Source organism: Hemiscyllium ocellatum, chromosome 7 (assembly GCF_020745735.1).
Source record: "Hemiscyllium ocellatum isolate sHemOce1 chromosome 7, sHemOce1.pat.X.cur, whole genome shotgun sequence".
NCBI classification, from domain to species: Eukaryota; Metazoa; Chordata; class Chondrichthyes; order Orectolobiformes; family Hemiscylliidae; genus Hemiscyllium; species Hemiscyllium ocellatum.
The window spans coordinates 53696125-53722339 of NC_083407.1; the positions used below are offsets into that span (position 1 = coordinate 53696125).

General features: G+C 40.8%; 1 protein-coding gene across 4 annotated transcripts in view; it reads left to right on the top strand.

Moving 5' to 3' along the window:
• itgb6 (integrin, beta 6) overlaps nucleotides 1-25998 on the top strand; it is a 116707-nt gene extending 90709 nt beyond the window's left edge. For 3 of the 4 annotated variants that reach the window (XM_060827199.1, XM_060827198.1, XM_060827200.1), the window contains 4 exons: nucleotides 587-684; nucleotides 12774-12893; nucleotides 25187-25353; nucleotides 25752-25998. In XM_060827199.1, coding sequence (XP_060683182.1) covers nucleotides 587-684; nucleotides 12774-12893; nucleotides 25187-25353; nucleotides 25752-25847 — 481 coding nt within the window. In that variant the 3' untranslated portion in view covers nucleotides 25848-25998. Of the gene's footprint in view, nucleotides 1-586; nucleotides 685-799; nucleotides 911-12773; nucleotides 12894-25186; nucleotides 25354-25751 lie in introns of those variants that run through there. The other variant, XM_060827201.1, reaches the window with a different exon arrangement.
• Nucleotides 25999-26215: the final 217 nt, after the last annotated feature.

Here is a 26215-nt window from a genome sequence, read left to right on the forward strand (position 1 = left end):
TTGCAGAGATGTCCTAGAGCTGAGACGTTTGACCTCCAACAACCATAACCATCTTCCTATGTATCAAGTATGACTCCACCTAGTGGAGAGTTTGCTCCTGATACTCATTGATTCCAGTTTTGCTAGGGCTCCTTGTTGCCACACTTGGTCAAATGCAGCCTTGATGTCAAGAGCTCACCTCACCTCTGGAATTCAGCTGTTTTTTCCACATTTGAACCAAGGCTGTAAGGAGGTTAGGGGCTGAGTGGCCTGAGAAGAACTCAAACTGAGCGCTGCTGAGCAGGTGCTGTTTAATATTACTGTTGATGACACCTCCCATCATTTTACTGATGATCAAGAGCAGACTGATGGGGTGGTAATTGGCCTGTTTAGATTTGTCCTGTTTTTTTGTGTACAGGGCATACCCATGCAATTTTCCACACTGTCAGGTAGATACCAGTGTTGTAACTGTACTGGAACAGCTTGGCGAGGGTTGCCAGAATATTGTCTTCAGTACTAATGTGTTGATTTCTAAAATTTAGGAAGCATAAATGTTTTATCAAAGATCTGGCAAATATTAATGAGCATAATTGTATTTCTCTTACAGGAGCTGTGTTGAATGTTACCTTTCTAACATGGGTGGATCAGTAGAAGAATGCCAAGAAAAATGCATGATAGTTGATTCCACAGTCAATCAAACCGCAGGTAACAAATACTACTTTCAAATGAAAACTAAAACCAAAACAAGCTGGAGTTGTTTTTGCTTGAATTCAGTTCACTGTTTGATGTACCTCACTGTTTTAATCTTTTGATTCTGCAGAGGTATGACTGAATCAAGTCAAAATATGCAGAGCTACCACAAAACAAGACAGAGGATCGCCTTCTCTTTCAAATCTATTGCAAATCATTTTATACAAAATGGCCTTTCATGAAAATGAGATAAATTTATATTTTATTCAACCTTCCAGTGATCATAAGGAAATATTCATTTTAATCTCATGACAGAACCTCGAAAGGGTCTGAGAATCATGGACTATGGCGGGATTTCTGGCAGAATTGGATAAAAAGTCCACTGAAGCCCAGTTCAACATCAAGATTATCTTGTACCATCTTTTACACCTTTTACAAGCGATATGGTGAGATTCTCACTAGACAATGGCATGATGCCTATTAACAAGGGTTAACACTTGTCAAGCACCTTGTTAATGCTCCAACTCACTACATTAATGTTCAGCCTCCCATTTTACCAAACACACCAAAGAAGCTAGATGTAGGGACAATCAAAAAGGAAACCAGAACATGTGCTTGGCAGATGCACCTTGCCATTAATCTCAGCCAAGAAAGTGGTAGGAACATTAAAGAGACCTCCATTAGAGTTCACATTTCTGATCATCATCCGGGGCCCTTTCAAAAGTATACATTCCATGCCATAGCAATTGTGAAATAAATGTAGGTTGACTGTTTGCATACACTACCAGAAAGATAATACCACCTATGGAATATAGGGTTGCATTTTACCAGAGATTGTCTAATGATAATTTTATAGAGTTTCACTGTGGGTTTCTCTCCCTACGCCAATGATCTTTCTCATGCTATTCTCTTAAGTTGGCCTCATTAGCTCTGCACCATAACTCTATAGCACTGCTTGTACATTATCTTCATTCCACCATCACTGGAAGTATTTGCCACTGCAGGGCTCTCCTCAGATTTCTGACAATGGCATTATTTTCAGAACAGAGAGCAAGCATTCACTGTCACCCACTCCAGCATCCACTCCCACCTGCTACCTACCCTGCATGTCCCTTGAGCTGCCTTCTCACTGAATCGGGACACTACACCACAGTTCCCCTAATTTCACCTGCACTAATAGCTGGACTCTCCACTTTCATCTCACTCAATCCCTCCCTTTGTCTCATTCCAGGAGAAAATGGCCCAGAATAGGGCCAAGTCGGATGCATCAGAGCCAACATCTGTTTGCTTATCCCCTGTAAGGAGAGGATCCTTGCCTTAGCAGGCAAAGACAGAGATCATTCATGCAGTGATGTCAACACCCATGCCCAGGTGACTAAGAAAGAATCATTGTGCAGTGCTCTGCTGTTCATCCAATACCAGCACTGTGAATGGATTCCGAACATGCCTGAACCTCGACCCATATTTTGCAAGTCTGTTGTCTTTCATCTTCTGTAGGTACCACTAGAATCTGTACAATTTGCACCTTAAGTGAAAGCAGCCAAGCAAGACATCATCCCCCTCCTCCACATCTGAGGAAGAAGTCACAGATCCCTCAAAGGATGCAACAATAAGGGTGCCCTCTGCACTCACCCTGCAGCTCAGATCCTGACACCTCGGTGGGTACATTAGGTAGACTAGAGTCAGGAGTACATGCTGGTAAGCACATCCCACATCTCCACAGCTATTCAAGAAAGAAATGCCCCAGGTTGCTGGCACTTCGAGGACTGCCAATGGCCTGGCACCTCCTCAGTTCCAGACAGGAGAGCATGAACAAATTTATCCAACTGCACAAACAGTTGCAGGAGCAGCAGGCAGCCAAAGGCACTGGGCAAAGATGGGAGCATGCCATGAACATTATTTGTACCAAGCTGCCTCTGGCATGCAAGCATCTGACTGCCTCCTAGATGGGTTGGCAGCTGCCATGCAGACTCAGGTTTAGCACACACAATGTCTGCTGGATATACACACTAGGTTAGAGACAAAAATACTGCAGATGCTTGTATCCAAAGTAGGCAAGCATATGCACAATCCTGCATTCCATTATGTTAGCCATTGGTATTTAGAACCCACCTGAGCACAAGGCTTTGTCAAGATTGAATAATGGAGCATTGGATGTTATGAAGGTTTCCATCCATTAGCAACCTTAACCTTTATTAAACAGCATGAAGTGCACTACATTTTAAAGCATTAACCAATTAGGATTACACTGGGGAGTTTGGCCTCAGCAACATCAAAAGATTTGTAATGAAAGACTAATTCCTGCAACTCAGTTCCATGGAACAGAGAAGTCCTACCTGGGGGAAATTGCTGTTCTGCCTGAAGAACATCCTCATCTTCTTACTCAACACAACTCTGTGACTTTTAGAATCCACATCATCCATTCCATACTCTCAATGTACCTTCACATTGTCTTGAGCAGAGATTCCAAGGATCAAGCAGCCTCCTCTCTCTGGGCTGAACTGTTACAATGCCCCATACCAGTACTTAACCTGCATGGAAACCTGATCATGCAGGTTTGCCCCTGAGGACTAAGGTGTTGCATTATAGATGCACTATGTCATGACATGGCATTCTGACCTGTATCCCGTGACTGAGTATGATGCCTCTTTCTGCACAGCATTCCATGGAAGATGAGTGACTGTGGCTCTCCTGTATCTACATTACGTTGTGAGGGCTCCTATGGCTCCGTTCCTCATCCTCATGTCGCAACCCTTGGTGAAGTGGCCACATGGACAACCACAGCATCTCTGTGCCTGAATCCACTGGGGACACTGGAATCTGTCGAGCCTATGTGTATGATACCAGAAATTTATCGGGGATCATACAGCAGTCAAAGCACACACAGATAACATTGGAACAGCACCCTCCAAACACTGGGACATGGAGGGTCCTGACAAAGAGTCTAGTGGGATGCTGTACATGGGCATTGTACATCATTACCCTGATTATACATTGGTGGCTCAAGCCTTTTCCACACATACCACATTATATGTGTGGTAACAATCAAGAGGACCGCTTTGTCTACCCCTGTTCCTCACATTACCTAAGAAAGGCAACATCGTATATAGGATAATAGTGTAGCTGCTTTATAGTTCAAGGTATGGTGAGCATTTCCTGCAGTCTATGGGAACTCAGATGAAGATTGCTACTCAGGTAATTAAGGGAAATCTTTCCAAGCTGTATTATATTGCTTGTGCCTCAGCCATTATTGGGATTGACTTATAATATTGAATAATGTGGCCAAGAGTGCTGAGGGTCATGATTTTTCATTGATTCGGTATGTCAATGTATAAGGTCCATTTTTTGTTCATGGATATATTTCACTTGTGCTGTGTAGCTGTTCAATGTTTTTGCCTTTTAAAGGGTCTGACATCACACGAAAGTGCATTTCTCTCCCTCCTTCAGAGAATGAAACACTCACTCCACCCACCAACGGCCAGTTTCATTTCCATTGCACAATTGCATTTTGGTGAGGATGGAAGATGACAGCAATCATGCTTCTGAGAGTGAATCACAGGCTCAGCTCGTCATTCTGGGTGACCCCTCACATCTTCAGATTCTGTTCTTCCCTGCTTTCCCTGTCAGCCCTATCAAATTTGATCTTCCCTGTGTTCCCAGACAACCTGTTGATTGGCATGTTCATCTTGTAACCTCGGAGACCCAGGCATATAGCTTACTCATGCCAATTAGTGCCATACGCTGTACCAATATCCTTGCTTCACCCCCAACAACCCCCCTTCAGCCCCATGGCACCTTCCTCTGCAACTGCCAAAGGTATAACACCTGTCCATTTACTTCCACCCTCTTCAGTATCCAAGGGCCCAAACATACCTTCCAGGTGAAGCAGCACTTTACCTGGACCACGCACAATCCAGTCTGCTGCATTCGCTGCTCACAATGTGGTCTCCTCTACACTGGGGAAACAAAGCATAGATTGGGTGACTGCTTTGTGGAATATCTACATTCTGCCCCCAAAAGGACCCTGAGCTTCCAGTTGTGTGCCACTTTAGCACACCACCATGTTCCCTGACCAACGTCTGTCTCAGACTTGCTGCAGTACTCCAGTGAAGCTCAGCGCAAGCTGGAAGAACAGCATGTCATTTCCCACCTGGGGTCCCTGCAGCCCTCCGGACTCAATATCTAGTTCAATAATTTTAGGGCCTGAACTCCCCCATGCCCTCACCACCTACCCCACACATCAGGCCTTGTTATCACACATTCTGCTATTACACGCTGTCTATTGTTAGCCACAAACAGTCTCCATTAACAGTTATTCATCCTCCTAGGCAAATCATTATTGGCTCCTTTGATTGTCCAATTGTTCTTCTCTCTCTTTGGGTTCTATCCCTTCCTATCATTTACTCCCTACCCCTTCTGTCCACCCTATCTTCTGAATACAAACCAATATTTTCCAAGCTACCATCGATTCTGAGGAAAGGTCACTGAACCCAAACCGTTACTGATCTCTCTTCACAGATTCTGCCAGACCTGCTGAACAACTTCTGTTTTAGTTTCTAATTTACGGCATCCACAGTTCTTTATGTTTTTACTGAAGCCCAGGGAGTGGCCACTGTCAATATACCCTCCTCCTTAATATGCTGAGTTGCCCCCCACCCTGCATGCCAGCGAGCTGCCTCCAAACCCCACCATTACATTCCCCAGCTTTCCTAGCACTGCAGTGGATACTGATAACCTTCCTTGACCTTCAATTGACAGACCTCCAGAACTGACTGTTATCCAGCCCCTGACCAACAGCCATGACTAATGAATGAACAGACCCCTAACGGATATCTGTAACTGCCTGACTGACTGCCCACAGATCCCAAGACTGGTTGAACCAGCCTGATGCACTGAACATGGTCCACTCCCTGGAATGTAAAGATGTGGACACCCTGACATGGCCATCCCATGTGCTGTCTAAGCCTCTGGACTAATATCAACAAGACTTACTATGTCAGGACCCTCTCACAGTAGACTGTCACCCTTGACCTGACTGAGAATTACACTGCTTAGAATTTGAGGCAAGCAAATGTTGTTGGTGTAACATTGAAATGACACAGTGCTGTACAACATGTCTACCCACTTGATTGATCACTGTTGTCTATCAGGACAAGCTACCTTGCTTTGTAACTGTGTTAAATAGCAAAGTAAGAGCCTTTATGTTCTTGATGGTGTGGCAAACCACAAAATAAGGCAAGGCTTTGAGTTTCCAACCAGATGGAAAGCAAATGAGCAGTAAGAGAACATGTGCGGAGCTCTGAGATGTACCTTGGCCTAATCTACAAGATAGGCACTTGTCCCTGCATGCAGTGAAAAGTGTTGGTGCACTTCAAAGTGCAGCATTGGATTCTAAGTGGGTCAGAAATGTGCCACAAGAATGCAATGCTACCAATGCCATCCTCTGTGGATGGGCATGAAGGCAGTCATTGGCCATGGAATGTGACAGAGATGTTGAGGATTACTGTCCATGATGGAGACCTGGAGGAGCAAGTGGCAAGCTGCAACTGTCAGGTGCTAGCTTTGACTTTCATCTTGGGAATTATCACTGTAGTCATCCTGTGTATTGGAGGATTGGAAATTGCATATCAATGAGGTGAGATTCAGTACTTACTTACTTTCAGCTTGTGTTGAGCTTCATATAAGCTTAATGCAACCAAACAGAAACTGAATGGCCACTCAGTGTACCACTGGAATAAGCCGCCCTGCCTTCATGCTACAATTCCTATCCTTGGCCTGCCAAGATCGCAAGAAATTACAGTGTTGTGAACATAGCCCAACTTATCACAGAAACCAGCCCTCCATCCATTGACTTCATCTATACTTCCCACTGCCTCAGGAGGCAACCAACATAATCAAAGACCCCTCCCACCCCAGTTGTACTCTCTTCCACCTTCTTCTATCAGGCAGCAAATATAAAGATTTGAATGCATGTACAAACAGATTCAAGAACAGCATCTTCCACATTGTTACCAGACTTTTGAACAGACCTCTCAAATGTTAATGTTGCTCTCTCTCTCTCACTCCAGCTTCTTTGTGGCTATAACATTGTGATCCACTTTGTATGATGTGATCTGCCTGCATAGCATCTTCTTACATGCCCCACCCTCCCTCAGCTGTGTCTTTTTTTGTCACAAAACAGAGATTGCTGGAAAGGCTCAGCAGGTCTGGCAGAATGTGTGGACAGAAACCAAAGTTAACATTTCAGTCCACTGATCCTTCCTCAGGACAATGTCGTCTTTGTGCCTTGTTGGCTTTGCTATCAGGGAGAGCAAACACATTTTTGCTTTTCACAGCAAACATTTACACCTGTTTTACACCTCCGTGTCTCCTTTTCCACGATTCTTAATGTCCTTGTCTTTTGCTGTGGGCACACTCACCATCTGTTCCACTTGCTCTTTCTTGTCACAAAAATGTGTAAAAATGACCATTTTCCAGCTCATTTCAGTTCTGAAGAAGTCATGCAGGACTCAAAATATAAACTCTGTTTCTCCAGCACTGAAGCTGCCAGACCTGCTGAGTTTCTACAATAATTTATGTTTACATTTCAGATTTAATTTTACTTTTATCTCCTTGGAGAAATTAGCAGCTGCCATGGAGAGTAAGGCTGGAGAGCCATGTGTGTTGGCATTCCAGCAACTCCATTGATCCTCAGGACTGAAGGCAAGATACCTGTCCTCTTCACAAGGCAAAAGAGCAGTGACAGGAGGCATCGTGCCAGAGGTGGAACCATATTCAGGTCCATCTGCAGTTTCCACTCATGACATGGTGGAAGTGGCCTGGCCCTAGATCTCCATCCTGCCTTTTTTGATCTATCTTTGGAACCCAAGAAGGATCACATTTCTCCTGGCAACAATACACTCAAACTGCCTGAATTGCATAGGCAGAGCACTACCCCCCTCCTCCAGCACCCCAACAGCCAATCAACCAAACCTCCAGGGTCAACAAACTCCACATCTGAGCAGGCTCAGAATGCTCACGTATGGAGTTTGGGATTACATTAAGACATATTGGGAGGCAGAGGAAGGTGGAAACCAATTGTGAGGACTTATTGGCCTGTTCCTTATAGACAATCCCGTTAACCCCACAGGCTTCACACGTCACAAATCCCCATCCACCTCCTGCTTACCTATCCCACCTAGTCCCTGGCAGCTGAGGTGATCATGCCTTGAGGGTCATTCGTAGACCCCGCCAAAATTTCACAACTCTCTGGAAGGTACAGTGCTCCCAACTGTAGATGATCCCCCCACTCTGGCTCCCCTGTCATTACACCTTTCCTAGCCATGCTTTGCCATATTTCCCACCACCTCCACATAAATTCTGCTACCCTCAAAGCCCCCAGCCCTGAATCTCAAAAACTAACCTGTCAAGGCTCAGGCTTGTGACAACAGCCTCACTCAACCCTCACCCCACCTTAGTTTGTGTGGACAGTCTGCACCAGACAGACTGATGTGGCCTGTCTCCTCAAATGAAATGACTGCACATCCCCAAGCAAAATGTGCCCAGCTCCCTGACTGATTCCTATATATCCCTGAAGTGCATTGGCCCTTCACCCTCATTTTTTCGCTGCAAAGCCAATGAACTGACCGTGATCTACTCCCAGAGTTAAGGGGTCTGTGACCAAGAAATACTTCCTCATGAAACAGAATATGATAGAAAGCATAAGGTTAATTTTATAAATGTTCAATCCCACTGAGCATCTCATACATGACTATGAATATTGAAGAATTGTAAATGTACTTTGTTTGAATTTGCATTGATAAAATAGGAGTAGAATTGATATGGTAACAGCAAAGGAGATAATTAAATACAATGCTTAAACAGACAAATGTTGAACTTAATTATTTTGACTAATGAATAAAGTTTTGAAATGTCCGTAACTTAAGAAAATCAATATAAATTTAATATTGTACAAAATTTGTAATTGAACAAATATCAAATAGATGTAAAGAGCTTTCATTGAAATGGAATGACAGTCACACAAGTTAAAAACAAACTTGACTTCAACATTATAATTCTTTGCTTATTTTCCAGTCAGAAGTTCTGACATGAAAACATTTTAAGCATTTTAGCCTTTTTTTATTTTGAAAATGCCTGGTGAGGTTACTCTACAGAGGCCCATATTCTGTCACCTAGTCACCCTCAATTTACACATGGAAAGCGTTTGACACTGATCCAGCTTCCTCAGAGCTAGCTCTCAGAGTGAACATAAAAAAAAACGAGAGTGTCAGAGATTAAGGTAAAGGCATTCAGCTGAGAGAAGATGGGAGGAAAACCTTTTTTTCCACACAGAGGGTGTTCGGTGAAATAACTCCATAGATGCCGGTATTCCATCACCAAGTCACCTTTTATTTACCTTTTATGATACTGATTCAGCTGCCTCAGAGGCAGCTCTCAGAGTGAACAGAATCTGTTTCTTTTTTTTTTATTTTATTAAACAAATTACAAAACAGTTTACAATAAACATTTACAGCTGTACAAGAGACAGCAAATTTACAAGGGAGAGAAGCAGCAAAGCTAGGCCCCAAACCCTACCGTTTGACCATTTTACAGGGAGATGAGGACAACCCTCAAATCCCAGTTCCACATTTAACAAGACAGTGACAATGACATTTGTACATTAAACAATACGGTTACATACAGAAGTGCAGACAATACAGACCCAGCAAGCCCCCACCCTTCCCACCTTTCGACCACTCTAAGGCAGCCCGCCCCTACCCACCTTCTGGCTCTCGGTCCACCCCGTGCCCCTTCCAGTTCTCGGTCCGCCCTCACGCACCTTTCGACCACCTCTAGGACAGCCCGCCCCGGTACCCGCCCGGGGTCAGAATCTGTTTCTATCTGTCAGCCAGGGCTCCCTGATTGGACCAGATTAACAGCCCCAATCAGGGAATTCATGAGGTCCACTGGCTGACCTCATTACAATCACAGCACCTAGACTATTCAAAAGGTTTCCCAGTCATTTGGTTGTATGAACATCCATTCAATGTAACATAATCTGGGCATATTAGTTGAACAAAGTGTAGACAGTATTATATCATGGATATTGTGGGCTATTAGGCACTGAAGAAAATTGTTTCTGAAGTAGTTAATACGCACTCCCAGAATGTTAGAATTCATTTGAAAAGGGCGAAAATACAAGAGCAGAAATGAACTGCTGAGGCAGAATAAGATTCTGGTCAGATCACATTTGGAATATTGTGAGCAGTTATGGGTTCCCTATCTAAGGAAGATTGTGCTTGGATCCAAAGGAGGTTCACAACAATGATCCCTGGTATGAATGGCTTGTCATGAGATAATATTGAAGACTCTGGGTCTGTACTCGATGGAGTTTAGAAGGATATGGGGGATTCTATTGAAACTTACAGAACATTGGTTAAAATAGACGTAGAGTGGGCGGCACAGTGGTTAACACTGCTGCCTCACAGCGCAAGAGACCCGGGTTCAATTCCCGACCCAGGCGACTGACTGTGTGGAGTTTGCATGTTCTACCTGTGTCTACCCGGGTTTACTCCGGGTGCTCCAGTTTGCTCCCAGGTCAAGTGGATTGGCCATGCTAAATTGTCCGTAGTGTTAGGTAAAGGGGTAAATGTAGGGGAATGGGTGGGTTGCGCTTCTGTGGGTGGGTGTGGACTTGTTGGGCCGAAGGGCCTGTTTCCACACTGTAAGTAATCTAATCTAGAAGATGTTTCCACTAGGGGGAGAGACTAGGACCCAAGGTTACAGCCTCAGAGTAAAGGGGCAACCCTTTAGAACTGAGATAAGGAGGAATTTCTTGAGCCAGAGGGTGATGAATCTGTGAAACACATTGCCACAAAAGGCTATGGAGGCCAAGTCATTGTTATCTTTTTTTCAAAGACCAGTAAAGCACAGACCCTTCAGTTCACCAAGTCTGTGCCAACACATGCCAGCTTTATAAAGCCTTTTGTCTCCACACAGTCTAGCCCTCTATTCCCTGCCTATTCATGTACCGGTCAAGATGCCTTTTAAATGTTGCTTCTAGCATCTTTGCTGGCAATGCATTCCAGACACTTACCATCCCTGTTTAAAATTCTTGCTTCTCACTTATCCTTTAACCTTTTCCCCTTTTACCTTTAACCTATGTGCCCTCAATTGACATTTCTACTCTGAGAAAAGGACTCTAACTATTCATGCCTCTTATTAAAACTTATCAGGTTATCCCCTCAGCCTCCAGCATTTAACTAAAAACAAATCAAGGTTTTCTAATCTCTCCGCATAGCTAATCCCTTCCAAACCATTACTTTTCTGTACTCCAAAATTTTCACAACCTTCTGGTGGAGTGGAAACTAGAACTGTGTGCAATATTCCAAATGTGGCTTTTCCAAAGTTGTGTATACCTGCATGCCCTCCCTGATGAAGGCAAGCATGCCAATACACCTTCTTGACCACCTATCTACCTACTTTCAAAGAACTGTGGAGCTGTATGCCTTCAACACAGATAGATAGGTTCTTGATTAGTAAGGGGATCAAGGTTTACAGTGATAAGGCAAGAGAATGGCCTAATTCAACTTCTACATCTTATGTTATACGTGACATAGAATTTTATTGAAGAAAGTTGATACATGCAAATGCTGATGAACTACCCATGGGAATTATTGAAATTAAACATAGTTGAGAACACTTTGTTACAAAGCATTTGTGTAGAAAATGAAATTTTATAAATGTTGGGTTGTGAAGAAATATTACATGGTTTTTTTTGAAAAGTCAAATGCAATCATCCAAGATTATGATCAGTGTGTGTAGTGATTGAAACAGGTGGTCTTTGTTGACTACGAGGTCCTTGGTTAAGGTTGCTAACCTGGGCCAATCAGGAAGCCCTGGCTGACCAAAAGGTACTTCTGCTGTTAGGTAGTAGTGTAGGGGAGAAAACAAAAAAAGGGGGGGGAAATGTGAAAATTAAAACAAAGAAAACAGGAGTTCTGTTGACTCAGAGCTGGCTCTGAGGGAGCTAGATCAGTGTCCAGGACTCTCCATTAGAAAAAAATATATAAATGGGGGCTGCCCTTGAGGTGACTGGAAGGTGTATCAGGGCAGACCGAGAGCCGGAACCTGTATCAGGGCGGACCGAGAGCCGGAAGGGGTATCAGGGCGGACCGAGAGCCGGAAGGGGTATCAGGGCGGACTGCCTTGTGGCCAGACCGAGAGGGACGGGTAGTTTGCTGGGTTGCCAGGGGTGTCTGTGATGTATGCACGGTTTTATTATTCAGTTTACTGAACTCTGTATGTAATTGTGTTTACTATTTCCTTTTTGATATAATAAGGTGGGATTTAAAGTTCACCCTGTTTTCCCTGTGAACTGGTAGTAGGGTGGGGTTTGGGGGTTTGGCTTCACTGCCCCTTTCCCCTGTAAATTGCTGTTTCTGGTATACAGCTGTTCACTGTTAACTGTTTGCTTATAATTTGTGCTGGTTAATAAAATTAAAAAATATATAAACAGGCTGCCTTTGGAGGTGGCCAGAAGGTGTATCACGGTGGACTGAGAGCCGGCAGGAGTATCAGGGTGGACTGAGAGCCGGAAGAGGTGGAGAGGCAGGCTGCCTTGTGGCCGGAAGATGGGAGGTGTAGGGGGTTTCTTCAGTTGCCTGGGGTATCTGTGTTCTATAGCTGGTTTATTGTTTGTTTGATTGGACTGTATTGTATGAGTTTGTTACTGTCTCCTTTTTGCTGACTTACAGTGGGATTTGAGGTTCGCCGTCATTTCCCAACAGTGGAGTTTGGGGTTTGGCCTTGCTGCCCCTTCCCCTGTAAATAGTCTTTTGTGAACCACTGCTTACCATTTATTGTTAACTGTTTGTATTTTGTACCATTTCATAAAATTATTTTAAAAAAATAAGAAGGAATTCAGAATCTCCGAAGTTGAGGGGACTGACACTGAGCTGACTGGTTGGCAGGCCGGTCACAGCCACCGTACTGTGTACAAGTAAATAAAGAGTGACTTGGTGATGGGATACCAGCCCCTGTGCAGTTATTTCAGTGCGCAATAGTTGTGATTTCACAGATTTAAATTAAAAAGAAACTTCATATATTTCAAACTATTTTCACAGAATTCGAAGAAAACCAATCAATCTACTGTTCTTTGAAAAGTGGCAATGACTGCACAATATCATTCCGTATTGTTAATGATCAACATGGAAGATCACTTCTATATGATCTTGAACAAACAGGTGAGCTTGGATAATACATGAGTTTATACCTGTGTAATACTTTGACTTGAGTTATTTCATTCATTTTCACATCACTGGATGCTACACATTTGCAAGGCAAAACTTAGCAACCTGTTAGGTTGTGGAATAATCTGATTGATTTCAAATTAAGTATCTCAAATTAAATACTGAGCATTCAAAAATAACTTAATTTCATTGATGGGACCAATGAAGAATTATGCTGACAACAAAATTAATTATTTTAAAGAATTACTGATCCCAACTGGCAAGTGAGGAGATGACAATGTAACTTGTTACAGAATTTTATGAAGTTAGTATGAGCCATCAGATAAGGAACTTAAGAACAACAGGCCATTCAGTCCCTTAAATTGACTCCAGTTACATGTTATCTCCACTTCCCTGACTTTGATCTTTATCCATTGATAACCTCACCTAACTAATGGTAATGGAATGCTGAGCCTTATTTTAAAGGAGGTGGAGTATAAGCATGAGGAAGTCTTACTGCAAGTGTACTAGATGTTCGCGGTGAGACCATATCTGGAGTGCGGTGAGCAATTTTAGTCCCCTTATTTAATAGGACATCATTTTACTGGAGACAATTCAGAGAAGATTCAGTAGGACAATCCCTGGTTATAGAAGGATTACCTTATGAGCAAAGGCTAAACAATTTGTGAGACTACTCACTGGAGTTTAGAAGAACGAGAGGTGATCTCATTGAGACATAAGATTCTTAAGTGACTTGACAGGGTAAATACTAAGAGGATACTTCCCATCATGGGAGAATATAGGGCCAGAGAGCATAGTGTCGATTTAAGACTGAGACAAGGAGGAAATGCTTCTCTCAGAGTCTTGAGTGTCTCTGGACCTCCTTGCCACAGAAAGCTATGGGGACAGAGTCCTTATGTAGGAAAAGGCTGGGACAGATAGATTTTTGATCAATAGGGGAATCAAGGGTTATGCGGAAAATGCAGGAGAGTGGACATCAGGAATGTTAGATCAGCCATGATCCTATTGAATGGTGCAGCGGGATTATAGGGATGAACAGTCGGCTCCTGTCCCTATTTCTTACGATCTTATAGTCTAATAAAACAGTGTCAATGGCAATCTTCGAAATTTCACGACATCAGCATTTACAGTCTTTTGGAGGGAAAGTATTCCAGATTTGTACTTCCCTGTCCGTAAAATGGGAGGTCCCTCATAAAACCTTACTTTAATTTAAAGGTTGTGGCCTCTTGTTCTGGCTTCTTTCATGAATACAAGTAGTTCATCTGTGGTTATGCATTGAAGCATTTAAAATGTTAAAGGGATTCAATGAAGCCATCTTTGACATTATAATAAAATAAAATTTCTTTCAACTAAGTTTTTATGACCTGTCCTCAAATAAATGCTTTTAATCCGAGTGTCATTCTGGTGAATCTGAGCTGCACCCCCTCCAAGACTGAAATATTCTTCCTGAGATTTGATGCCCAGATCTAAATAGAGTACTCCAGATGATCTCTGCACATTTAAAACATAACTTCCTTTCCTTTGTATCCAATTTCTTTGATATAGAGAGTAACAACCCATTAGCCTAAGATTATTTTTGTACAGATGCTTTTTAGGGATGTACATATGTGAACTCCTTTGCACAGTTACTACTTTCCAATCACATAAAAGTACTCCAATTTATCATCACTTTTGGATCCATACTGTATCCTATATATTTTAAAGTTTCCTGCTCCCATCAACCGAATTTATTGTACTTCCTAGCATATTGATCTTTGAGAACCTAACTGGAAGGATAGAGTTGTATATTCAAGTCACAGGATGACATTGGATTGCTTTGGATATATGGAACAGAAATAGGCTATTTGACCCAAGAACTCATGCCTCGGTTTAAACTCCATTCAAACCACCTTTCACCACAACCTCCCACATCTCCTTTCCTAAATCTATCATCACAACAGTCTATTTTCTTCTCCCTCATAAGCTTGTCCAGCTTTCCCTCAAATAAATCTTTACTATTTATAATCACATCAAATACTCTGCATGGTTCCACATTCTTAGCTTCAACTAGAGGTAAGATGTTCCCTCTAAATTGCCTATTAGATGTCTTGGTGACAAGCCTTATGTTGATGGCTTGGTTATGCTGTTCCTCATAAAGAGGAAGCATTCTCTCTGTTTGTATGCAATCAAAATCTTTCATGTTTTAAAATACCTCTATTAAGAGGGTCACACCCCTAGATTTTTGTCAAGAACAAAGAGCTGGAGCTGCCAATTCTTTATACCCACAAATTTATGATATTAGTTCTACAAAATTCTGCACTATTTCCAGTGCCTCTATATCTTTTTTAAAATATGGTAACTAGAACAGCGCACAATGTGGCAGTGGTAATCTAAGCGAGGTTTGATACAGCCTTAGCATAATTTCTCTACTTTTAAATGTTATCACTCTAGAAATAAAGCTGAATTTTTGTTTTGCTGTTTTATGGTTGTGCTCATTTATGGCACAAATTTTCATGATTTATGTCATGAAAAATCAAGGCTTTAAAAGAGATCCCTTGACATTCATATTTATTATTTGAGAAATATACAAAATGTGACAAAAATATCTGGAAAAATCTTTCCCTTTCTAAGCTCAACCCTTCTGCACTCCTAATTCATTAGTCTCACACAAATCTGCAATTTTGTTTTTAAATGTAATCTATTTTTCTAAATCAACCTGTTCAGAGATATTATTACACAATGCTGGAGCAGGTGGGACTTGAACCTTGTCCATGGGTAGGGGCACTACCACTGTGCCACAAAAGGAATTTACATTCTTATTTTTTGTTTAAATTTAATCTATTTTTCCAATCAACTTCAACACCTCTGAAGCAGGTGAGTCCTGAACCCAGGCCTCTTGGTTCAGGGGTTGGGACACTACCACTGCACCACTGGAGGTCAACTCTGCCCCTACAATCTTATTATTGATGGTTCACAAATCAGATCAGCTGCAAGTTCTTACCAAATATTCCCAATATTTCTGAAAACCCCAGTCCCAATTTGCTTTGAGAATTGCCAAAATCCTAAATATTAATTGATGCTTGGAGAGGGTTTAGGGGTTTATAGTTTCCCGTAGATTTGCTTTGAAGATAATTTAATCGCAGATAATTTAAATAAGTGCACAAGTGATGATGGAGGATAGTAAGTGAGCGAGACCCGAACTAGAGGGCATAGGTTTAGGGTGAGAGGGGAAAGATTTAAAAGGGACCCTCAGGCAATTTTTTTCATGCCGAGGGTGGTGTGTGTAAAGAATGAGCTGCCAGAGGAAGTGGTGGAGGCTGGGACAAATATAATATTTAAAATGCATCTACATGAGTTGATAAATATTCGGGTTTAGAGGTATATGGCCAAATGCTGGCAAATGGTACTAGATTAAATTCTGATTAGGAGATGCCGGTGTTGGACTGGAGTGTACAAAGTTAAAAATCACACAACACCAGATTATGGTCCAACAGGTTTAATTGGAAGCACTAACTTTCAGAGCGCTGCTCTTTCATCAGGTGGTTGTGGAGTACACAATTGTAAGACACAGAATTTATAGCAAATAAATTCTATAAATTCTGTATCTTATAATTGTGTACTCCACAAACATCTGATGAAGGAACAGTGGTCTGAAAGTCACTGCTTCCAATTAAGCCTGTTGGACTATAACCTGGTGTTGTGTGATTTTTAACTAGATTAATTTAGGATATCTAGTCGGCATGGACAAGTTGGATCGAAAGAGCTGTTTCAATACTGTACATCTCTATGACTCTAAGAGTACATCATATGTCACATTCCAGTATGGAGCTGAAAATATTTGCATGTTAAATCACTGGAAAATGAAAATATAGCAAATTATAACATATGAATCCTGCACTTTGTACAAGTTTTATCTGTCATATGCTGTATCACATTTAAGCAGCATTTCTCCAAGTCCCATTGCCATTGATTAGCTGAAATGTCTTCTTGATTAACAGCAACAAACTCCTAGAGAACAGACAATGAATATACTAATTAACACATTGTGAGCAAAAGCTAGTACTGATAATTACTAATAATGACAATTTAAAGAAAACTTCTCTCAATAATCAACCATCACAACAAACATTAGCAAGGAACAGAATGGAAAACAAATTTTTCCACACATTTCTGTCGGGTATTGTCTCCTCAGTCACAGTGAACACAACAAATGTAACTCGCAAATCCAATTTCTAACAAAAAAAAAGGCTAAACAATATTCCAGCTTACCCATGAAATTGTCCATTCATTTGAAATACATCAGCAATTTTGCTGTCTGCTGCCAGATCTGATATCTGAAAAAGAATATGGACAAAGAAACAGAAATAAATAACTCTATCTGTTTCACTTGTTTTTCCCATTTGAAACCTTCTCTGCCTTTTCTAAGTAAATAAACAATTGCTGTGCTCGAGTGTTTTGTTGAATCTGTGGATATAAAGTAATGCCTGTAGAGAAATCTTTTAAGTTCGATTTGAAGAATAATGTAGTGTTCCTTAGATGCTTCTTGATGTCACAAGGAACTACACAGGGAGAGAATGTGGGTAAGTGGAGTTGAAATGCCCAGCCATGATTGAATGGCGGAGTGGACTTGATGGGCCGAATGGCCTTACTTCCACTCCTATGTCTTATGCTCCAGTGAATCACAGCATAAACTGGAGGAACAACATCTAATCTTCAAACTAGGCAATTTACAACCTTCGGGGCTCAATATGGAGTTCAACACCTTCAGACTGTGAACCCTTTCCTTTTTGCTGTGCTTGTTACATTCTCCATCAATCTCTCAATCCTCCCTCCACTTCAGTGAGACTGTATGTTCTTAGTCGGGCACTTAGATACACTTTCTGCCTTTCTCACATTCCGATCACTCAATCTGAACTATTAACATTCTTTCTCCCACAACAATCCAACCACCTCCACTCCCCACTATTGCATAACTGCTGCCCCCTCCACACTTCAGCTCTGAAGAAGAGTGATCTAGACTCGAAACGTTTGCTTGCTTTCCCTCCATGGATGTTGCATGACCCGCTGTCATCTCTGGCACTTTGTGTTTTCAGTGGGATTGAATTTTCTCCACTTGCTTCGATGTGGTTACAATAAATCTCAAAAAGCTTGACAACATCCGTGAGAAACAAAAACAGAAATTACTGGAGTAACTCCGCAGGTCTGGTGGCATCTGTGGCGAGAAAGCAAAGTTAATGTTTCGAGTTCACTGACCCTTCTTCAGTTCCAAAGATTCTTATCATTTTCATAAGTGCTTTTGCCCCAGATAGTCCTCCATTGTCAGTCTGGATCCGGGCCAGTTAGTGAAACAGAAACCAAGACAATTTGTCCATGGACAAAGTTTATGAACTACTCAATCATACCGCTTTTTCTGTACACACCAGTCCCACTGGTTTTCCCTTGACATTTTTCTTTTTTTCTGTGCAGAGATGCTATTAGCTACCTCTGATTGTGTTTTACCACCACCAATTCATCCATGTTTCTAATTAAAAACATGATTTACAAGCACCAATTTCCTCTTAATATCTATCCAGTCAATTAGTTAATAAATGCAAATCACTAGCTCAACTTATCACAGGCCTAAAACTTACCATTCGCAGGTATCAGATAATGAACCCCTGTCTACACTTTTTAAATAACCTAACAAATCCCTCTCTAATGTTAAAAACATATGAATGACCAGCAGATGTAGACCATTCTGTCCCTCAACTTGCTCAGATGTTCAATAAAATCATAGTTAATTAGTTTGTGTTCAGAATATCATGTTCTCATCCATCCGCAAAAACCTTTGATTGTCTTGACTAATAAGAATCTATCTACTTCTGCCTTATAAATATTCAGTGACCCTCCCACCACTGCCTTCTGAAGCTGAGAGTTCCAAAGCCTCACAACCCGAGCAAAAAAAAAATCATCCTCATTTCTGTCCTAATAGGGCAAGCTCTAGTTTTCAAGCATGTTTTCTTTTCTGGACCCACCCACAACAGTAAATATCCTTTCGATGTCCACCATGTTCAAGACTATGCAAAATCAAGTCAGAAAGGAACTGTGAAAAGATAAGGCAGTGAGTGGAATGGGAAGGGCAAGGAAAAATGTCAGAAAAATTGAGGACAGATGTTATTTAGTCAGACTCTGAAGTTAAGAAGCATTTCATTTGTCCTTTTCATTAGTTTAAAGTATTCACTGTTAGCATTATGGTCTTCTTTATATTGATGAGATGAAATGCAGCCTGAGTGATCGTTTTGCAGAACACCTCCACTCTGTCTATTGGAATGACCAACACTTCCCAGTTGCTTGTTATTTCAATAAACCATTCTCCTCTTTGTGCAAAATTTCTGTCTTGGGCTGCTGCAATGTTCCAACAAAGCACAAGACAAGATTTAGGAATGACATCTCTGAGGCACTTTACAGCCTCTAGAACTCAATGTTGAATCTCACAACTTCGCATAGTATCTATCCTTCATTTTTCTGACATTTTTCTCCCCCCATCCACCTTGTTTACTTTGTTCACAGCAGAGAAGACCCATCTTTTTCCCAACCACACTGCATCTCTGTTTCTTGTTCACCACAATGTGCACCCTCTTTGTCTTTTGCACAGGGCCTCTGCACCACCTGTTCCCCTCACTCTAATGAAAGTATAACAACTACCATTTTGCAACTGATTTCAATTCTAGAGGAGTGTCATATCGGACTTGAAATGTCAACATATTAAATGCTACAACACCTGCTGAGTTTCTCTAGCACTTTGTTTTTATTCCACTCATTCCAGATATTCTAGTAAACCTCGTCCGAATAACCTCCAATGCATTTGTATCCTTCATTAAATAATCTGTACACAGTATAAAGATGTGATCTCACAAATGCCCTGTGTACTGAACACCCTTATGTTTTTGTTCAAGTCCTCTTCTTTTAAAGTAAAGCATTCCATTAGTCTTCTTAATCACTTGCTGTATGCATACTAACCATTTATGACTCATATACAGGAACACCCAGTTTCCTCAGTACCTTAGAGTTCTGCAGCTGATCAATGTTTAAGTAGTAGTCTACCTTTTTGTTGTTTCTGGAAAGTGAGCAACTTAACATTTACCTACATTGTACTGCATCTTCTAAAATTTTACCAATTCACTTTATCCATCATCAATCTGCAATTATGGAGGTTAAATCACTGAATATATCCTGAAAAGAAACAGATAAATTTCTAGATTTTAAGAGCATCAAGAGGAGAAAACCAGACTACAGCATTGAATTAGAAGACCAGCCATGGCCCAATAAATGGTGGAGCAGACTTAAAGGGCTAAATGGACTATTCTTCTTCCTAGTTTGTACTTTTTTATCCTTGTTATATTAGTTTCACAACATACATTCCTGCTATCTTTGTGTCATCTGCAATTCACATTTGCAATTGATTTAATCTGTGCCTCTTGTCCTCTCAATCATTTTTTAGCTCCTACCTCACCTGCCTGTTCTATTTCATAACCATACTGCATTCTCTACACAACTGCTTGGCTTCCCAACAAATTGGCGAAAGTAAGTACTGCAGATTCTGGAGACTAGAGCCAAGAGTGTGGTGCTGGAAAAGCACAGCCGATCAGGTAGCATCTGAGGAGCAGGAAAATCGATGTTTCGGGTAAAAGCCTGACGAAGGGCTTTTGCCCAAAACATCGATTTTCCTGCTGCTCTGATGCTGCCTGATCGGCTGTGCTTTTCCAGCACCACACTCTTGTTTCTAAAAAAATGTCCCACTCTCAAACCTATGTACTTCATACATTAGGCATAGAAAAGCTGTATGTCTGGTGTGGATACTCCGACATTCCAAGCATAATTTTTTAACATGCTATTTAATTTCAGTGACCTATTGCCTTGAAGGGACAGGTGATGTTAAGTGCAGCCGTATTTAGGAAGTTGTATTTTAAGGCTATGCTGCAGACCACAGATTACAGTCAGTAACAACGTGAGATCTCATGTTGGGCATCAAATACAATAGTTATAAAGGAAATCAATTTAAATTTCTGGTCCTAGTACTACAACATTATATGTTTTACAGTTCAACCTTTATTCCAACTCCATTTGTTCTTGAGAAATAGTTAGCTTGCATAGACAAGCCTGCTTATTTTGCATGAAATATGCAAGGCAGTGTGCATAAGATAAATAATAAACTCCCATTTGCACAGTACTGCCAAGCTGGTGTCCTTTAAATCTCTCTTATTTAGCAAACAGTACAATATTATTCTGTAACTCAATTTTAATAAAATATTTATTAGAAGGAATAAAATTGTATATATGTGAAACAAAATCTAGAATTTAATTCTAGATATTAATAAATGACTTAACATTCACTGGAACATTAACTGGTTTCCTGAACTGACAGAAAAATAAGTCCCAGTCTCTTGCCAGAGGCTTTATATCTATGTTTGTATAAAAATAGACAATTAGTGCATAGTGCCCCATCACCCCAGTGATCTGGATATCTGATACCCATGAGTAAAGTGCATCGACTAAAGAATTAACAGGCTATCCAAAGTTATTACCAGGATCAGATAGCTTTTTAGCAGAGAATTGTCAATCAAATTCAGAATAAAGGTAGCAAATCATGTTAATCAGAAATGGTACCAACTATTTTTGACACTCAGGAAATCTTATTGCTGAGAGAATGAATGCCTAACTATGACACGCATCAACATCATCTCTTCTCCTGATCAAGTACCTCTTCAACTAATCAGGCTGATTTTCTTATAAGAATTGTTCAGGCTCAAGGATTTCCTTTTCATCTCCAGGAGAAAAAGATTAATGTCTAAAACATTACTAAGAGCAATCAGGAAAATGGTTATAGAAACAATGAAAATATTGTGCAAACATATTTGTAGGAAATCTGATATGGGGGAAAAAAAAGACTTCATGACTAACAGTCAAAAATAGAGTGGCATGGTGGCTCAGTGGTAGGCACTGCTGCCCCACAGCGCCAAGGGCCTGGGTTTGATTCCACCCCTAGGTGACTGTGCAAACACCACAGACATTCTCCTTGTGTTTACCTGGGTTTCCTCCGGGTGCTCTGGTTTCCTCCCACGAGCCAAAGGTGTGCAGTTTAGGTGGATTGGCCATGCTAAATTGCCTTTAGTACCCAGGGATTTATAGGCGGAATGGATTAGCCATGGGAAATGCAGGGTTAGGGTAGGGGGGTGTGTTTGGGTGGGATGGTCTTCAGAGGATCAGTGTGGACTTGATGAGCTGAATGGCCTGCTTCAACCCCGTAGGGATTCGATGATTCTGTGAATCATTCAGTTCGGAAACAAAAAGTCTATGTTTTCACTTTTGGCATGGCAGGAATGCACCATGAAAACAGACATGTGATGTGACTACCCAAAGTAGAAGTGTGAGGGAGACATTGACATCAGGAGATTGTGATTCAGAAACATATATAACCAGCATTGGCAGCCTTAATTATCAGAGACAATTCCTGCCTGCATATATAGATGTAAAAGGTGAATGTTTAAGACCAAGATTTCAGATCAAAGGTGATGTGGTTGATATGCATATTTGATTTGGGCCTAAATCAAATTTTAAAAAAAGCCCAACATAATGAATTAAATTAAAACAACAATAAAATAATTTGTATTAATTACTGTCTGTAATTTGAGCACTTTAAAAATTTGAATAAATAAAAGCAAAACTGAAATATAGAAGTGTTTTACACATTTATTTACTCGTGCTCATTTTTATTAAAATGTATACACAAAGTAACATTAACATCTCCTGAATTATACTTTGGTTTTGACATTTTTGGCATTCTGACAGTCTAGGGTTGGCTTTTACATGAGTACATATAATAATTCACCATAATCTTTAAGTAATAAGTGATGCAATAAGACTTACACTACATTGGTATTATGTTGACAGTGTACTGCATCCAACATTTCATTTCACTTTGATTTCCCACTCTCTGTCATTAACTCTTATGTTTAAGACCATAAGACATAGGAGTGGAAGGAAGACCATTCGGCCCAGCGAGTCCACTCCACCATTCAATCATGGCTGATGGGCATTTCAACTCCACTTACCCGCATTCTCCCCGTAGCCCTTAATTCTTTGTGACATCAAGAATCTATCAATCTCTGCCTTGAAGACATTCAGCGTCCCGGCCTCCACTGCACACTGCGGCAATGAATTCCACAGGCCCACCACTCTCTGGCTGAAGGAATGTCTCCGCATTTCTGTTCTGAATTGACCCCTCTAATTCTAAGGCTGTGTCCACGAGTCCTAGTCTCCTCGCCTAACAAAAACAATTTCCTAGCGTCCACCCTTTCCAAGCCATGTATTACCTTGTAAGTTTCTATTAAGTCTCCCCTTAATCTTCTAAACTCCAATGGATACAATCCCAGGATCCTCAGCCGTTCCTCTTATGTTAGTCCAGCCATTTCAGGGATCATCCGTGTGAATCTCTGCTGGACACGTTCCAGTGCCAGTATGTCCTTCCTGAGGTGTGGGGACCAAAACTGGACACAGTACTCCAAATGAGGCCTAACCAGAGCTTTATCAAGTCTCAGTAGCACAACCGTGCTTTTATATTCCAACCCTCTTGAGATAAATGACAACATCGCATTCGCTTTCTTAATCACGGACTCAACTTGCATGTTTACTTTCAGAGAATCCTCGACTAGCACTCCCAGATCCCTTTGTACTTTGGCTTTACGAATTTTCTCACCGTTTAGAAAGTAGTCTATGCTTTTATTCTTTTTTCCAAAGTGCAAGACCTCACATTTGCTCACATTGAATTCCATCAGCCATTTCCTGGACCACTCTCCCAAACTGTCTAGATACTTCTACAGCCTCCCCACTTTCTCAGTACTACCTGCCTGCCTACCTAACTTCGTATCATTGACAAACTTCGCTAGAATGCCCCCAGTCCCTTCATACAGATCATTGATATATAATGTGAACAGCTGTGGCTCCAACACTAAACCCTGCGGGATACCGCTTGTCACCGGCTGCCATTCCAAAAAAGAACCTTTTATCCCAACTCTCTGCCTTCTGTCAGACAGCCAATCCTCAATCCATACCAGTAGCTTACCTCGAACAACATGGGCCCTCACCTTGCTCAACAGCCTCCAGTGTGGCACCTTATCAAAAGGCCTTTTGGAAGTCTAGATAGACCACATCCACTGGGTTTCCCTGGTCTAACCTACTTGTCACCTCTTCAAAGAATTCCAACAGATTTGTCAGACACGACCTCCCCTTACTAAATCCATGTTGACTTGTTCTAATCAGACTCTGCTCTTCCAAGAATTTAGAAACCTCATCCTTAATGATAGATTCTAGAACTTTACCAACAACTGAGGTTAGGCGAATTGGCCTATAATTTTCCATCTTTTGTCTTGATCCTTTCTTGAACAAGTGGGTTACAACAGTTATCTTCCAATCATCCGGAACTTTCCCTGACTCCAGTGACTTTTGAAAGATCTCAACGAATGCCTCCACTATTTCCTCAGCCCCCTTTCTCAGAATTCTAGGGTGTATCCCATCGGGGCCAGGAGATATATAAATTTTTAAGATCTTTGAGCTTTTCTAGCACTTTCTCTTTTGTAATGGCAACCATATTCAACTCAGCCCCCTGACTCTCTTTAATTGTTGGGATATTACTCATGTCTTTCACTGTGAAGACTGACGGAAAGTACTTGTTAAGTTCTCCTGCTATTTCCTTATCTTCCATCACTAGGCTTCCAGCATCAGTTTGAAGTGGCCCAATGTTTACTTTTGCCTGTCGTTTGTTTCTTATGTATTGAAAGAAACTTTTACTATAATTTCTAATATTACTGGCTAGCCTACCTTCATATTTGATCCTCTCCTTCCTTATTTCTCTCTTTGTTATCCTCGGTTTGTTTTTGTAGCCTTCCCAATCTTCTGATTTCCCATTGCTCTTGGCCACTTTATAGGATTTCTCTTTTTCTTTAATACACTTCCTGACTTCCTTTGTCAGCCATGGCTATCTAATCCCTCCCCGGATAATCTTTTTCTTGGGGATGAACCTCTGTACAGTGTCCTCAATTATACCCATAAACTCCTGCCATTTTTGCTCTACTGTCTTCCCCGCTAGGCTCTGCTTCCAGTCTATTTTTGTCAGTTCCTCTCTCATGCCCTCACAATTACCTTTATTTAACTGTAACACCATTACATCCGATTTTGCCTTCTCTCATTCACTTTATGACAACTTCAACACAAAAATAAACATCCTGCATCTTAACAATTCTCACACATTGAAATATTGTGTCTTTTTACAGAATGCCCCTTGCCTCCAAATGTAATTATGATAGTTTTGGGAATATCTTTGGCAATCCTTGTGGTTGGTTTGGTTATCCTCAGTATCTGGAAGATGTTTATATCCATTCATGATCGCAAAGAAGTGGCCAAATTTGAAGCAGAACGAGCAAAAGCTAAGTGGCAAACGGTATGCATTTAAAATTATATAATGTCTCACTGTTAATTTCCATTTTGAATTTAATACTGACAGCAAATATGTAAAAGCCTAAGAAATTAAGAGAGATGCAGTACATATTTTGTAATACTAATAAGCAGGATAGATAAAGCTTTTATGGGTAGAATGGAAATATGCTATTAGTTGTTAAATGAACATGGATAATTGTAACTTTCAGATTAGGTTTGTGATTATTATTCCCATTGACATGGCATTACAATCAGTTGAAATGACAATGAAAAGAAAGTCACAAATACCAAGTGTGCTTTCAATCTGCCATGGCAATTGAGGAATTCACTTATAATGGGTTAACTTGATATAAGTAAGTACATAAATTTCTGTTACTTCATAACGTATCATTATATTTTCAGGGCACGAATCCACTTTACAGAGGGTCAATTTCCACATTTAAAAATGTGACCTATAAAAATTATGGAAAAAAGGAAGTCACTACAATTGGGAATTAATGCTTAATTTATTGGAAAATTGTAAGTTTAACTAATGGACATGATGCACTTTTATGTTTGCTTTTATCTCAATTATCAAAATTTATAAGCATGTTTTAGGTTTTTGTCTGTTTAGTGTACATAAAATTTGTAACACCATGTGTATATTTTGAATACGTTTTTGTATATATTAGAATGGTTGTGAGATTTTAATAATAACTTGTATTTATATAATGTCTTTACCATTGTACAACATCCCAAGGCACTTCACATAACTGAGATCAAATAAATTTGACACCAAGCAGAAAACAAGATATTATGTGACCAAATAGGACATTTTAAAGAATGCCTTCAAGGAGAAGCTTACTAGAGAGAATGAAAATATTCTA